The sequence below is a fragment of the Crocuta crocuta genome, unplaced genomic scaffold (assembly GCF_008692635.1).
Source record: "Crocuta crocuta isolate KB4526 unplaced genomic scaffold, BGI_CrCroc_1.0 scaffold39, whole genome shotgun sequence".
Lineage (NCBI taxonomy): Eukaryota > Metazoa > Chordata > Mammalia > Carnivora > Hyaenidae > Crocuta > Crocuta crocuta.
Window position 1 is genome coordinate 4,361,779 of NW_027533334.1, and position 16,277 is coordinate 4,378,055.

At 38.2% G+C, this 16,277-nt stretch overlaps 1 protein-coding gene across 1 annotated transcript in view; it reads left to right on the plus strand.

Moving 5' to 3' along the window:
* UBR5 (ubiquitin protein ligase E3 component n-recognin 5) overlaps window positions 1–16,277 on the plus strand; it is a 117,850-nt gene that overhangs the window by 51,661 nt on the left and 49,912 nt on the right. Inside the window, exons 17-25 of the mRNA XM_077748225.1 lie at window positions 1,403–1,587; window positions 4,953–5,062; window positions 5,905–6,017; window positions 7,256–7,399; window positions 7,495–7,606; window positions 8,047–8,201; window positions 8,447–8,644; window positions 12,798–13,008; window positions 14,151–14,277. Of these exons, the coding sequence (XP_077604351.1) occupies window positions 1,403–1,587; window positions 4,953–5,062; window positions 5,905–6,017; window positions 7,256–7,399; window positions 7,495–7,606; window positions 8,047–8,201; window positions 8,447–8,644; window positions 12,798–13,008; window positions 14,151–14,277 (1,355 nt within the window). The remainder of the gene's footprint in view (window positions 1–1,402; window positions 1,588–4,952; window positions 5,063–5,904; window positions 6,018–7,255; window positions 7,400–7,494; window positions 7,607–8,046; window positions 8,202–8,446; window positions 8,645–12,797; window positions 13,009–14,150; window positions 14,278–16,277) is intronic.

The following is a 16,277-nucleotide window of genomic DNA, read 5'->3' on the forward strand; positions in this document are numbered from 1 at the left end:
TGAGCTATTGGAGAAATCAAGCGATTTCCAGAAATAATATTTCTCTCTCATTTGGAGCTGTTGTTGGTGTGTTTGACAGTGCCACCTTGCAGGTTATTGGTTTCAGAGTATATGACCTGAGGGTGCTCCTTGTCAGTAAGAAGTTTCAGATTGTTTACTCCTGACGTCAATTACCTTCTAACAGTGCTGTCAACATACTCTTTTTTGTAACATAAGAGAAAACTTATGTAATCTAGTGAAGCTTTTGGTTTGTAGAAAACAAGTCTTCTGGGGGAAGGAAACACCCATTGAGGTGAAGTTTATAGAGTCTGTGTAGTATATAGCGTCATGAATTAGGAAAGTAATTTCAGAATATAAGAAAGTGACAAAATATGTAATTATTTTGTTTTTTTTAATGACAGCTTTTAAGAAAAGTTTCTTCTCTGCTATTTCTATTTCAATTCTGTTTCTTTATAGCAGAATGGGTAGGATATTTGTTGCATGAAATTTGTTATATTCAATGAATTTTTTTAAATGTTTATTTTGAGAGAGTGTGTGCATGCATGCTGGGAAGGGGTGGAGAGGGAGAGGGAGAGGGAGAGGAAGAGAGAGTCCCAAGCAGGGATTCTGCAGGCTCCACACTATTAGCGCAGAAGCTAATAACACTGATCTCACAACCTGTGAGATCATGACCTGAGCTGAAATCAGGAGTCAGTCACTTCACTGACTCAGCCACCTAGGTGCCCCTGTTGCATGAAATTTTAAAGTTATTATTTAGCAAATGTGCTTAAATTATTGCTGCTTCTTAATTTTGAGAACAAAATTTTTTTTTTTAATTTTTTTTTAAATGTTTTATTTATTTCTAGGAGAGAGAGAGACAGCGTGAGCAAGGGAGGGTCAGAGAGAGAGGGAGTCACAGACTCTGAAACAGGCTCCAGGCTCTGAGCTGGCAGTCAGCACAGAGCCTAACGCGGGGCTCAAACCCATGAACCGCGAGATCATGACCTAAGCGAAAGTCTGACGCTTAACCAACTAAGCACCCAGGCACCCTAACAAATTCTTAATAGAGACAATTCTTTAAAAAAATTTTTTTATGCTTTATTTTATTTTGAGAGACAGAGAGAGAGAGAGGGAGACACAGAATCTGAAGCAGGCTCCAGGCTCTGTGCTGTCAGCACAGAGCCCGACGTGGGGCTCAAACATGCAGACTGTGAGACCATGACGTGAGCCAAAGTCGGACACTTAACCGACTGAGCTACCCAGGCGCCCCGAGATAATTCTTTAATAACCTTATTGATGGTCCAAGATTGTTTTTGGAAAACCTAGGAAATAATACTTCTATATATTATATTTTTATACATTTGAAACAACTCTTCTAGCTTTAAAATTATGTCATCTTGATAATTTTTCTTTTGTTTGCTAGGTGTGCTTAAGAAATAATCCTCTTTATCATGCTGGAGCAGTTGCATTTTCAATTAGTGCTGGGATTCCTAAAGTTGGTGTCCTAATGGAGTCAGTTTGGAATATGAATGATAGCTGTAGATTTCAACTTAGATCTCCAGAGAGCTTGAAAAGCATGGACAAAGCTAGCAAAACTACTGAAGCTAAGTAAGTACTGGACTGTAACTAACTAATCCTGATTTTACACCAGTTTCTAGTTTGCTGTGTATATGAGAGGGGTAGTCAAGGTTTGCTGTGTATATGAGAGGGGTAGTCAAGGCAGACTTAGAGGTGTGCAGTGATCTAGAAAATTGCTACCATGGTGAGGTCTTGTGAAGATGCCCAGAAGTTTTAAAAGGAATTGGTAAAATTTACTGTTTGCAGCTTGGTTAATATTTGTATATTATAGTTGTTCTTGATTTTAGCAGCTAGGATGACCATATAGAGTTCTCTTTTGATGTCTTTGTTTTGTTATTAAGAGTCTGTCCTTTACCATTACTGTGTGCCAGTAATAATGTGTTTAGCCTTATCTCTATCAGGCCATCTTTGCACACGCGCCCCCCGCCCCCCATGTAATCATGTTAATTTCTACCTAATGTCTTAACTGCGTCTTGATCTATGGAAGGATTTCATAAGTTAACATTCCAGGGAGGGAGAGTCTGTAAAGGATTTGCAGACTTTTGGGGGCTGGAGGGGTATGTGAACAGAAGTACCACTGAATTGTGTGGAGCCTGCATACAGAGTCTGGCTTATTGTTTGGAAGCCAGATATATAGTTATTTAGCACCTGTATTTTTAGAAGCACCTTTTTTTCCCTTCAGTGTTTATTTTTGAGAGACAAAGAGAGACAGAGCGCAAGCAGGGGAGGGGCAGAGAGAGGAGACACAGAATCCACTGCACGCTCCAGGCTCCGAGCTGTCAGTGCAGAGCCTGATGCGGGGCTTGAACCCACGAACTGTGAGATCATGATCTGAGCTAAGTCAGACGCTTAACTGATTGAGCCACTGAGGCACCCCTAGAAGCACCGATAAGTATTCATGTATGGTATAATTTGGTTGTTTGGCACATGAACTTAAAAACATTAATAAAGTTTATAAATAACTTTTTTCCTTCCTCTTATAAAAATATGTAACCATTATAGAAACATAGAAGCGTAATAGCATCACATCCCAGAAATAACATTTTAAATATTTTGGTGTCTTTTTTTTAATTTTACAGGGGATTGTACAATAAATGGGGATTGTACAATACATATAGGTATTTAAAATGCTGAGGTTTATTTTCTCAAATGAATGTAATAATTATAAATTTACTACCATTATTACTATTTCTCTTAATGTTAAAAATGTAAATTGTAGTTAAGAAAACACAGGGATCACTGTCAGAGAAAGACAAATATCATGATTTTACTCATGTGGAATTTAAGAAACCCAACAGGTAAACATAGGGTAAGGGGAGGAAAAATAAGATAAAAACATAGAGGGGGGCAAACCATAAGAGACTCGTAAAGACAGAACAAACAGGGTTGCTGGAGAGGAGGTAGGTGAGGTGAGGGGATGGGCTAAAGGGGTGATGGACATTAAGGAGGGCACTTGTTGGGGTGAGCACTGGGTGTCATATGTAACTGATGAATCACTGGGTTCTTTTCCTGAGTCCAGGACTACACTGTGTGTTAACTAAGTTTTGAATTTAAATGAATTAAATTAAAAAAGAAAATGGATCATTATTAAATAAGTTAAATACTTTTTAATAAAGCAACACTATTGTAATTTATGCCATAGTAAGGCTTTTTTGCTTTGTCTTCGTGCTCTCTCAACAGTTCCTGTCTAGTTATATGTAATAGATTTATAGACTTCCTCTGTAATTACATTGATTTTTATCCTAAAGCTAAAAAGGACAAAACACATTATTAAACTTTGTAAAGAGTGACGGAAATGTTTTTGATGTGCACAAATATAAATGAGTTTGTATTTAGCAATTAGAATATGCTACTGGAATCGTGTAATTTATGAAGTTTTTCAGTGTCTTCCTTGAAATTTTCCATCTATATTAATAAACTTAGTAAAAGAGCTTATTGAAATTAAGTGTTAAGAACATAGTCATTTTCATGTGAACAAACTCTTCTTTTGCTAAGTTGTTGAGATGAGTTCACTTAGCGGCATGCTAGTGAATAGTCAGTATCAGCCTGTTTCCACCATCACAAGATTTGCAGAGCTGCTATGAGTGTTCACGTGTGCTCGTACTCAGTACTTCGCCATGATGCTGGGGAAAATAATACTGGTTTTCTGTGAACTATTTGTAAACTCCAGTGAAATTCCTGCTGGGGATAAATGAATACAAAGGGGTTAAGATGATGGGCCCGATAACAGTATATACCAGAATGATCTGTTTATAACAAATTCCTTAGTAATAGGTGACTTTTCTGACTAAAAATTGACTTCTGCCTTTTAAGGACTATTCTGTAGAATATTGTATAAGTTGTTGACTCTGGTTATCTTATTAGGTATAATTAAAGAATTCAGTGAAAAAGTATAGTTTATTAAGTCTGTAATTTTTCATTTCAGTTATAACAGGTGATGGTTCATCATCATATAGTTCAAGAATAAATTTTTGTAGGGGTGCTTGAGTGGCTCAGTTCGGTTAAGCATCTGACTTTGGCTCAGGTCATGATCTCGCATTTTGTGGGCTCAAGCCCCGTGTTGGGCTCTGTGTTGACAGCCATCTCAGAGCCTGGACCCTGTTTCGGATTCTGTGTCTCCCTCTCTCTCTGATCCTACCCTGCTCGGCTATCTCTCTCTTTCTCTTTTGGAAATAAATAAAACATTAAAAAACATAAATTTTTGTAAACCACTGTGAGTTGAGTTCTTTGAACTCTTAAGAAGTTGATGATCTAGTTGGTATTTTATTTATTTTCCTTTACCATTTCTCAAATAAATTGCTGTGTCCAAATCAGGGTTTACTGAAGTGTGAAACCTGTTTGCCAAAGAGGCTTATAATAAATTCAGTGTAGCTTTTCTTGTTATTCCTAGATAAGGCTTATCTGAATCATTGTTCAAAGTTATTGATAGCTTTATATGGTGTATTTTTCTTTCCTTTGAAAATATTACTAAGCATTTGAAGTATGCACTGTGTACCTTTTTTAATACCTGGAGACCTAGAAATAGACCATTTTGTATAGGTTTTAATATTTCATTCCCTTATAAGAATAAACTTGATTCTAAAAAATAAACCATCTGCGGGGCGCCTGGGTGGCTCAATTGAACTTGAGCTCAGGTCATGATCTCACAGTTCACAAGTTTAAGCCCCGCATCAGGCTCTGTGCTGACAGCTCAGAGCCTGGAGCCTGCTTCGGATTCTGTGTCTCCCTCTCCTCTCTCTCTGCACCCCCCCCCCTCCTGTGCCCTGTCTCTGTCTCTCTCTCAAAAATAAATAAACATTAAAAAAATTTAAAAAACAAAAACAACAACAACAACCATCTGATAAGTTCCTAATATTTCATTTTATTAATAATGAAAATCTTATTTCTAATATCAGGCCTGAAAGTAAGCAGGAACCAGTGAAAACGGAAATGGGTCCACCGCCATCTCCGGCCTCCACGTGCAGTGACGCGTCCTCAATCGCTAGCAGCGCATCAATGCCATATAGTAAGTTTTATGTGTAGTGTGCTCTGGTCAGAGTAAGGCCCAGGCAGAGAGCTGGGCGCTCGCTGTCTGTTTATGATTTGAGGCAACTCATACCATTTTAAGTGTCTTTGTATCAATTTTGTTTCTACTAGTTAGATTTTATGTGTATGCACAACTTTATTTAAATGAAAAATAGTGTTTACAGTGTTGACTTCATGTTTTTTTTTAGAGTTCTATTGAGTTTACAATCTGTAAAACGCATTGTAAGGATAGTGGGAAATAACTGCTGCTAATTAGAATATCCTCCCACCTTTGTTGCAACTATTTTTACTATGAATTGATTATGGCTTGGTCACAACTTGTGCTCTGAATCTGTAGAATTTATAAACCTAGACTCATTACTGCATATTGGATTTAAAGAGGTTTTCGAAAGGTCCTCAAAATAAATTCATTTTACACTGTATTTGCTTTGTACTTGAGGAAGTTGAAACTTAATCAATAGTTACATAACAGTTTTAAAAACAGATCAGCAGGTCTTTTTTTTCCTTCCCTTTCTAAACCTTGGTCAGATAACTCTAGTTTTAAGGGTTCAAAATAAGTTTTTTATTTCTTCTTTGTGTGTTTGCAGTAGTGTTAATATCATTAGGCATTAACAGATGTGGTGATTTTTGCTACTTAGTCATTTGAAGTGGAAATTGGTCCTAAAATGTCAATTCATAAAGTAAATTGTTCAGAGAATTGATATATAGATATCTCAATTATGTATCCCTTTACAAATGATCTTTTTTCATATATTTAGATGAAATCTATAAAGTCTCTTTCACATTTTCTTTTTGGTACTTACCATTTTGTTGTTGTCTAAGAACGACGACGGTCCACCCCTGCCCCGAAAGAGGAGGAAAAGGTGAACGAAGAGCAGTGGTCTCTTCGGGAAGTCGTTTTTGTGGAAGATGTTAAGAATGTTCCTGTTGGCAAGGTTTGTTTAAAATGTCTAAGAGTTAGTTACTTCCAGAACTAGAGCAGTATTGGTTGTCCAAGAGTTTATGGTTGGTGAGTGCTCATCAGCAGCCCTTTCCTCAGAGCTGCTCCATTCAGCACCGTCAGTGAGCCCTCAGCCTCCTGCAGATAGCTGCTCTTCCCTACAGACGAATAGAGGAGTAGGAGGCCTCTTCTTGAGCATTTATGGTGATATATTGCTTTTTTTTTTTTTAAATGTTATTTTGGAAGAATTTTAGGTTTGCAGAAAAATTGCAAGGAGACTATATTACTTTTTGATCCAGCCCATTCTTTGAAACTGTCAGTTCTGAAGGAGAGATCATCTTCCATAATACTTAAAAACTTCCTTTAACATTTAAAAATCTTACTGTCTTCACGTCACCTTGAGTTTCTTTTCCCTTCTTTCTGGAGAGGGCTTCTCGCTTTCTAAAAACCAAATGGGTAGAGTCCATCAGCTGAAATGCCATTAATTTCACCATTCTCTCCACACATACTGAAAAACAAAATGGAACCATATCTGCAAAGTAAAGATTTTTCTGATTGCTCATTTGTTTCTGAATTGATGGTCTTTCATTTGTACTTTAGGGAAAGAGTAGGTATGCCCTCCCCTACACTTTACAAAAGCCTTTCTCATACACTATTCGATTTGATTCTCAAAATAGAACTGTAGCTTATGGGCAGGTGTTTCTTATGAGAAGATCACACGGGCTCAAAATCAGAAGCACTAAGCAGCACAGGTAGGACTCCAGTATTTTGGTCTCAAGTCCTGTGCTCATCTTTCTGTACATTGCTGACTCTCTCATGTCATCCAAAGTGGTAGCCATTAGCTATATATCTGGCTAATTAAATTTATTAAAATTAAATAACGTAAAAAAAAAAAAGTTAGCCCCCCAGTCACATCAGCTCCGTTTCAGGTATTTCATAGTCACTATGCTAATGGCTACCATATTGGGCAGTGCAGATAAAGGACATTGGTAAGAATTGCAAAAGTTCTTTCTCACAGCAGGGCTCCAAACTTAATAAAAAAGGAAGGTTGGGAGAATTTCATGGGTTATACTTACTTTTTTCAGCTGATGGCTAATTTTATAACTTGGTGATCATTAAAGAAATAGAAGAAATTAAATGCCTTCAGCATTAAATTAATTCAGTGAACATAATTTGCATATGAATTTCATATAAGTTGGTGTTAATATTCAGCATATTTACCTGTACTTCCAGGTGCTAAAAGTGGATGGTGCCTATGTTGCTGTAAAATTTCCAGGAACGTCCAGTAATACAAACTGTCAGAGCAGCTCTGGATCAGATGCTGACCCTTCTTCTCTCCTGCAGGATTGTAGGTTACTTAGAATTGATGAACTGCAGGTAGGTGTGGAGGGATCGCTCAGCAGGTAAATGTTGGCACTTACTACTTGAGTGTGTTACAGTATTTGAGAGAAAGTTCCTTTTGTGTCATGCAGGTTGTCAAAACTGGTGGGACACCAAAGGTTCCTGACTGTTTCCAAAGGACTCCTAAAAAGCTTTGTATACCTGAAAAAACAGAAATATTAGCAGTGAATGTAGATTCCAAAGGTAAAGATTTGGTAACATTTTCACCTGGCATACTTTATATCCTATTATTATTTGTGTAGTAAATGGGCATAGGATAGGGGCCGCCTGGGTGGCTCAGTCGGTAAAGCGTCTGACTCTTGATTTCAGCATAGGTCCTGATCTCACAGTTTGTGAGATTGAGCCCTGCATCGTGCTCTGTGTGGACAATGTGGAACCTGCTTGGGATTCTTTTCTCTCTCTCCCTCTCAAAATAAATAAATAAACTTAAAATGAGTGTAATATAAAGTGGTTTGGGGTATTTGGCAGTTTTTGTTCCTTGTGTGTAATGTTATGGAATGAAATAAATCTACATTTCAAATGTGACCAGAGATGTTAAAATTTGGCAGGTTCTTATTAGAGATTATTAAAGATGTATTAAATTTTTTTTTTTTTTTTTTTTTTACATTTATGTGTTTCTGAAGGTGTGCATGCTGTTTTGAAGACTGGAAACTGGGTACGGTACTGTATCTTTGATCTTGCTACAGGAAAAGCAGAGCAGGAAAATAATTTCCCTACAAGCAGCATTGCTTTCCTTGGCCAGAATGAGAGGAATGTAGCCATTTTCACTGCTGGACAGGTATTGACGCTTATTTTTGCTTGTGAAAACTGATAGGACAATATTGGCATTTTTGTAAAGCCTAACATTGGGCTCTAATTGGCTTGTTATTAAACTGTTGAAGAAGTTAGAATATCAAGTACAATTAATACTGGCTTTCTTATTTGGTTAAACTAATCTCATATGAAAATAACTATACTTATTGTAAAAATCAAAGATCCATTTTTGATTGGGAGCCAGATTTTATTATTTTCCCTCTATTATAGGAGTCCCCTATTATTCTTCGAGATGGAAATGGTACTATCTACCCAATGGCCAAAGATTGCATGGGAGGAATAAGGGATCCTGATTGGCTTGATCTTCCACCTATTAGTAGTCTTGGAATGGGTGTACATTCCTTAATAAATCTTCCTGCCAATTCAACAATCAAAAAGAAAGCTGCTATTATCATCATGGCTGTAGAGGTAACTTGACTTTTGAAACTCCTTGGCATTTTAATTCACATGATGCTGCTAGAATCTAGGGAAAAGAATCTTGAATAGATTATTTGTTGACTCTTCCCTGTAGGTGGTAGTGTATTAGCACAAGAGAGATGCGTGAACCGTAGATGGCAGTGTGAATGTTTGGCATGCGCAGCGCTGTAGGAGCACGAAGGGGGGGGACAGAAATCAGACTGTGATGGTAGAGAAGGCTTCTCACAAGAGGCAATGCCTGAACACAGCTTTGAAGAGTCAGGTAGGGGTCTTCTAGACACAAGGTGAAGGTGGCAAGTGTTATTCCTGGTGCCACATCTTTGTGAATCTTAATGTTGGGAGACCATGCACATTTTGTTGATACAAACAGAAGGTAGGGCTCATATGGGTCAAGTGAGTGGCAAGTGCACAGGCTGGAGAAAGGCACTGGGGTGCCTTGTGTGCTAACCTAAGGGCTGTGAGCTTCCCCCTGAAAGCTAGGAGAAGGATTTTAAACTGACTTTTTAAAAAGGATTAGCAGTGGGTAGAAGACAATCACAGAGACCAGATTAAGAAACAAAGTAAACTTGAACTCTTGGAAATTAGGAAGAGGGAATGGATTTCAGAGGTGTTAGGAAAGTAGACTCTCCAAAGCTTGGTGTGATCTTCAGCAGTAAATGAAAGGAACGAGTTCTAAAGCTGTTTATTTGGGTGTGGCTGGTGGGGAGAGGAAAAATAGGAGGAACCAAAGGGATAGGGAAGAGGATGAGTTTAGTTTTAAACATGTGTAGCTGAGATGTTTATTAGATGTGGACGTGGGGCCACTGGAATTTATTGGAGCAATTTGAGCAGAGATTGACCTGATTTGACTTAACATTTTCACAGGATCCCTGCTGACCTGTTGAGAATAGTAGGGGACAGTGTGGAAGTAGGGAGGCCTGCGAGGAGGCTATTGAAACAGTCTGGGTGGGAGGGGAAGATGACTTGGCCCAGGAAGTAGAGCTGTGAGGGAGAAGGGATTCATTCAATTCTAGATATGCTAGATAGGCTGACAGTAGAGCCAACACGATTTGCTTATGGCTCAGGATAGGGTATCAGATGGAGGAAGCAATAAGGCCAAAGATTCTGAAGGAATGAATTTGGCATTTACAGAGAGGGAGACTAGGGATGAAGCAGATTCAGGAGGGAGGAGGGGTGGACAGCAGGAGTTTGATTTTAGACTGCAGAGTTTTAGGTGCCTGTCAGATGAGTATCCAAGAGGAAATGGTACATAGAGAGTTAGATGTGTAATTCTGAAGACCCAGAGCAAGATGGAGAATTAGACTTAGGAGCCTACAGTACATCTGTGATATTTAGAGGAATTACATGGAACGAAATTACTAAGGTTGTGGAGAAGAGGTCCAAGGACTGAGCCATCAGAATAGTATCAGCATTTAAATACAGGGAGATAAAGAGGAACCTGCATAAGAGACTGAGAAGCAGCAGCATCCATGGGGTTGGAGGGAAACTAGAATGAGTGTTATCTTGGGAGCCAGGTGACAAACATGTGTCACCAGGATGTAGTGATCAGCCATGTCCGGTGATGCTGTGTGCCAGGCGAGGCAATCGCCAAACAGTGGCTGGGGATTTGGCTCCATCTGGGTCATTCTGGGTGGTGGGGATGGAAAGCCTGATTGGAGTGAGCCATGGAAAAAGTGGAAGAAGAACTAGAGATCAATATAAACCTCTCTTGTGAGGAGATTTTCTATAAAGGATGGAAAGTAGAGCTTAGTATGGGGGCTTATTTACCGTTCATTAGTTTGGAGGTGAAAGCACACATGTTAGATTTGCATCTAACGTAGTCTGAATCCAGGTATTCCTGAGAGCTTCCTGTGAGCTTTCTGTTTAGAGACATAGTACTTGTATTCTTAGTTTAGTTTTGATTGCAACCTATTAGACTAGAGGTTTCAAAGTAGTAGGGGTATGGTTAAGGAGGTGGCCATGGACTGAAGTGGACCCCTAGAAATAACCTTCACATCATTTTAAAATTCGTAATTGGTTGCCAGCATTTAAAAACCACAGGATTTATTTTTAAAATCCAGATTTTTAGTTCATAAAAAATGAGAAGATCTGGTAACATTGGGCCACCATAAAAGCCATTAGCGTGTCCCTGTTAGTGGCTGTATGTGGTCTCTCCAATTTATTGCAGTTCCTGATACTTATCTGCTTGGAGTTTAAATGCTGCCATTTATTTATGATGCAGTTTCTGTTATCTTTTTACCCCCAGCCTCCTCCGCTCATTTGTATTACTTCAGATGCATCTGTAGGCATTTGGTTCAGTGACCCCTGCACTCTGTCAGCATCTCAAGGGTAAAGATAAAATGTGTCATCATCCCATGGGTAGGGGTAAAGCATGCCATCATTTATCCTTGTACCCCAGCAAGCAGGGCTTTGTGCACGGTGGGCCTGCGAGAAATGTTTCACTGAACTCTCTCCGCCTTTCTCTGTAAAACTGACAAATACAAACATACATCTTCTGCTTCTCACATAGTCATTGTGGTATTGATAGCTCTCAGGGTGAGAGCCTATATAAAGCAGCCTGGAGATGAGAGTTCCCTGTAGTTGTTTCTAGCTGAATGACTGGCTGATTGCTTGAAGACATTTTATGTCACAGAGTATGCAGCAGAATATCTTGACTTTAGTCACTTTCAAAAGCAGTGTGTTTTTTATTCTTGGGAGAGACTTTGACATGTTCTCTCAGCCTATTAACTACTGCATGTATGTCACTGGACTTTGTCAAGTTTAATCTTGTGTGTCCCACCTCTTACTTTTGAACTGGAGCTTACCATGTAAGCTCAGAGTCTCAATGCATAATCAAATAGCCTATCTCAGGGACTGAAATGTGGCAAATACTAAAAATGTTTAACTGTAGTTTTTTGTCCCCCCTCCTCGACCACCTCCCACTCTCCTCTCCATACACTTGGGGGAAGGATGGGATATTTAAGTAGTTTGGGAGACAAGTGGCAAGTTGTTCAAATGTATCTTCTTCCCTTTGTATTCCCACCCACACTTTTCCCAGTTCTCAATTCTAGTTGAAATGAACAAGTTCATTTATCTTCCAAAACTAATGCTTTATATATATTTAGCCCATTAAATATCCCTTAACTATAGTTTTACACTCTGAAAGAAGTACATTTGAACTCCTTGATATGTTCATGCTGTGTCTTAGTCTGTTCAGGTTGCTATAGACTGACTGGCTTATAAACAACAGAAATTTCTCACAGTTCTGGAGGCTGGAAGTCCAAGATCAAGGCGTGGGCAGATTTGGTATCCGGTGAGGGCCCACTTATTGTTTCATAGACAGCCATGTATTCTCATATGGTGGGAGGGGAGAACACTGGTTTTTTCAGCCCCATTAAGGGTATTAATCCCATCCATGAGAATAATTCAGAGTTAATAATTTTGGAAAGGTCCCACCTCCAAACACTATCACATTGGGGAGTAGGCTTCAACATATGAATTTTGGGGGCTGTAGATATTCAGTCTATAACATGCTGTTTTTCATTAGTTAATGAAACGTCCTGTAAATCATTAACGCTACCATGTCTTTGACAATGAAGTTACATTAGTTGTAACCTCTGAGAGATTGCATCGTCTTGATTTCTAGGGGAGTTGAAGGTATTGGTTTTCATGTACTGCAGTGTGATACAACCTTCCTAAGCATGGGGGTTATGCCTAAGCCTATATAGAATGTATACCCTTTGCTTAATTGTGGTTAACAGTACTAATAGGGTTCTAATTTAATAGTTATGTAAGATACAATATAAACCAGGGATTGGCAAAATGGCCCGCCAGCTAGATCCAGCCACTCCCAGTCATTTGTGTTTTGTGTGTAGTGGCTTTCTTTCCCACCATAGCCACAGAGTTGAGTTAGTTGCCAAAGCTGAAAATATGTACTGGTCCTTTAGAGAAAATTTATACACCCTTCTCTGTTCCTGTGAATTATATACTCTGCTTAAAGAGTAACCTTAATTTTAACTCCTTTGGCAGGCTACCTGAAATTGTCTCTCCTTATTTGCAGAGGTGATTATATTATTGTGTGAAATTATAAAATGAGGAGTTTTTGACATGTGTAATGTGCTATTTGAATTCATCGAAGTTTTTTTCCTACTTTGTCTGAGCACAGAAACAAACCTTAATGCAGCACATCCTACGCTGTGACTATGAGGCCTGTCGACAATATCTCATGAATCTTGAGCAAGCGGTTGTTTTAGAGCAGAATCTACAGATGCTACAGACGTTCATCAGCCACAGATGTGATGGAAACCGAAATATTTTGCATGCTTGTGTATCAGTTTGTTTTCCAACCAGCAATAAGGAAACTAAAGAAGAAGAGGGTGAGAATTAGAACTACAACAAGGTCTTTAAAAGGAATTTTAGGCAGTTTTGGGGAGCCTGGGTGGCTCAGTCAGTTAAGTGTCCAACTTTGGCTCGGGGCACAATCTCATGGTTGGTGAGGTCAAGCCTCACTCTGTGCTGACAGCTCAGAGCCTGGAGCCTGGTGTGGATTCTGTGTCTCCCTGTCTCTCTACTTTTCCCCTGCTCACACTCTCTTTCTCTCCTCCAAAAATACATAAATATTAAAAGATTTTTAAAAAAAATTTTAGGCAGTTTTGAAAATATAACACTGAAAAGGAGATCACCAGGGAGACTTTGTACTTTTTCTTTGTTTTGTAAAATCTAGCAGTTTTGACATGCTTAGAAGGTGAAGATGCCCAACTTCTTATTAGGATGAGTATGTAACATAAGCAAGTAAATTCTTAGCAGTATGTTTTGTTGTCTTGAGTTCTATTCTTGATATATACAGACATTATATGTAATACTTAATGAGATTTGATGATTTTATAATAAGAGATGACATTTGTTACCATCAGAATTATTAAACAAGTTGAGGCAAGTTATATTGGAGCCACTTTTATCTGAATTTTCATAATGTAGAGGGAAAAATAACCTACTGAATTATGAGGTGTTTTTGGAAAAGTAAGTTTTTTTTTTTGCCATAAAGGTTTTAGTTGGGTATATGAAGGGGAAATCTGAAAGTCTAAAAGTGCAACTGGGTGATTCATAATGTTTTTCCTGATTTTGAATTCTGCTGATGACACTCTGGTAGCTACATTTTTGAGTGGTGGTTTACTTCCTTATCACTAAAGGAAGAGACTGAGGTACTGAATTATGGGTCTTTTCTCCCTTGATAGTGAAAGCTAGATTTCAGTCTACTCATGAATAATCCTACGTTTGACCTTTGGGGGCTGAAAGTAAGGCAGAATACAGAAATAACTCACATATTAAAACTCATAGTTAAATCTATCTTCAGTGTCTGTTGCTCTAAGGAGGAAAAAATTAAGCTATTCATTATCTCTAGTATGAGAATTAGAGCACTAAAATACAAAGCAGTTAGCATTTAATGGCTTGTAGATACTTAATCTCTTAGTTACTTCTGAAGTTTAAATTGATCCTAGTTTTTTCTCTTCTATATTAGAAGCAGAGCGCTCCGAAAGAAATACATTTGCGGAAAGGCTTTCTGCTGTTGAGGCCATTGCAAATGCAATATCTGTTGTTTCAAGTAATGGCCCAGGTAATCGGGCTGGATCATCAAGTAGTCGAAGGTAATGTGATTTTTACCAGGAAAGTTTAATTGGCGGAAACAGAACCCAAGTACAGAAAAATGTATCTCTTACCTGTCATATGCATGAATTGACGGGTCCTTTTGCTGTGTTTTTATTCCTCCAAATATCACCCTGGGAAAAAAGATCTGATAATATCTAATTAGATTTTAAGTATAGAACAATTGGACCTAGGATGCTTCAAAAACTTGAGATAATATAGACAAGTAGTTCAACCTTGGTTCTTTGAATGTGTTTTAAGTTTATTATCCTTGTTTCCTAGGAAGTTACTTTCTTTAGTTGGAGAGTAAGTAATAACAATAATGGAAAGAACTTCAATCTTTTATTTTCAGATTACTTATATAGATCAGTTTCTCAGATGTCTTAATGATCTGGGAAGAAACGAAAGGCTGGTGTGTATTATAAATGCTTGGTATTTAAAATTTTCAGTTCTCTGGGTTGTGGGATGGACAAACCGTAATAACACATTAAAAATCACAGGTGTTTGAATAGATGAAGAATATAAAGAATTCAGGATATAGTTTTTTTTTTCTTTTCTTTTTTTTTTCTTTTCTGAAGGAAAAAGCACATGTATATTAGACACAAGAGCCAGAGTTCTTGGACACTTGACAGATCATTGACGGAAGCACTGCTCTCTGTGCTAATGTGATAGGTTGTAAAGTGTACTTAAAATGAAGAGTCTCTTTGCCTATTTTCTGTGCCATATCCAACCTTCCCTTTAAAAATGATTCTTCTAAAATTGGTACCAAGTTGATAGCTTCCCGGGTTCAAAAATGTCCTGAAATGAAATTTATCGAAAACTATTTATGGGTGACCAAATTGTAATTTAAAACGGTACAAAGACCTTATATAGACTATACAAATGGAAATGATCACCAGCTTATTTGTTTAGGACTACACTAGGCAGACAAAGTGTTTGGTCTAAAATGGAAAGCAACTTAAATTCTTCATGAAGAAATTAGTGTCTGAATTATTTCAGGTATTTCATTTCCTCAGGGAAAATACAGGTGCAGATCAAGTTGGACTCTGATATGGTTGGTCCAATGCCAGTGCTGCCATCTTTTTTTCATGTAAGGATTATTTTGAAGGCAAAGACTAAAAGGAGCTTCAAGAGTGGGTGATGTGTTGCTCACAGAAATAATTTGCAGAGTAAGCTCCTTTGAGGCATTTGCCGAAGATTTCACTGCAGTGCTCTTAACCAGTTCAAACTCAGGGCTGCCGGTTGAACAGATGAAAGCACAGGAGTCTTATTATCCACGCCGGGCAGTAGGAAGTCCACAGACTCTGCTTCATTGAAGTGAAACCCTCCTCTAGCCTACAATGGATTTTCTAGGCGATGCCCCTTGATGAGTATGCAGGCTGGGATTCATTCATGAGCTGTAAGCTCAAAACTGATGCAATTTCAATATTGAATGGAGTACTGTTAAATGTCTTCAGATGATGATTTGACTCAGAAGTTTTGTTATGTGACTCATAGTTCCTGAGTACAAAGGGCAGATTTAGTGGAAAGCTTGATTGATGCATCTGATTGCAGGTGTATGTACTCTAGAGATTGTTAATCTGGAAGACACATGACCTTCGCTTTTTTGTCACAGTGGTATGTTTGAACATGACTGGATTCTAAGGCTTCTGTAGCATGGATATAACGTGCTTACAAAGAGGAAATTACATCATCCTTGAATTCTTCCATATTGTCAGAAAATACGATGACTCCAGGCAAGCCTATCGAAGAAATGTCAAAACTCTGAATCTTAGCAGCCAAGGTGGTATCTCCTCAGTATTGTCCTCAGCCACTGAGGATACAGGTGAATCTTCATGAATTGTGTACAACATCTTGAAGAATAATTTTCTTTTTTTTGTTTTTTTGTTTTTTGTTTTTAAAGAATCTATATGAGGAGCTGGGCATTGTACTTAAAAATGTTCCCAAGACCTAATGAAGAAAAGAGGTTAAGGACAATTTTTTAAAATGACAAAGGAATGAC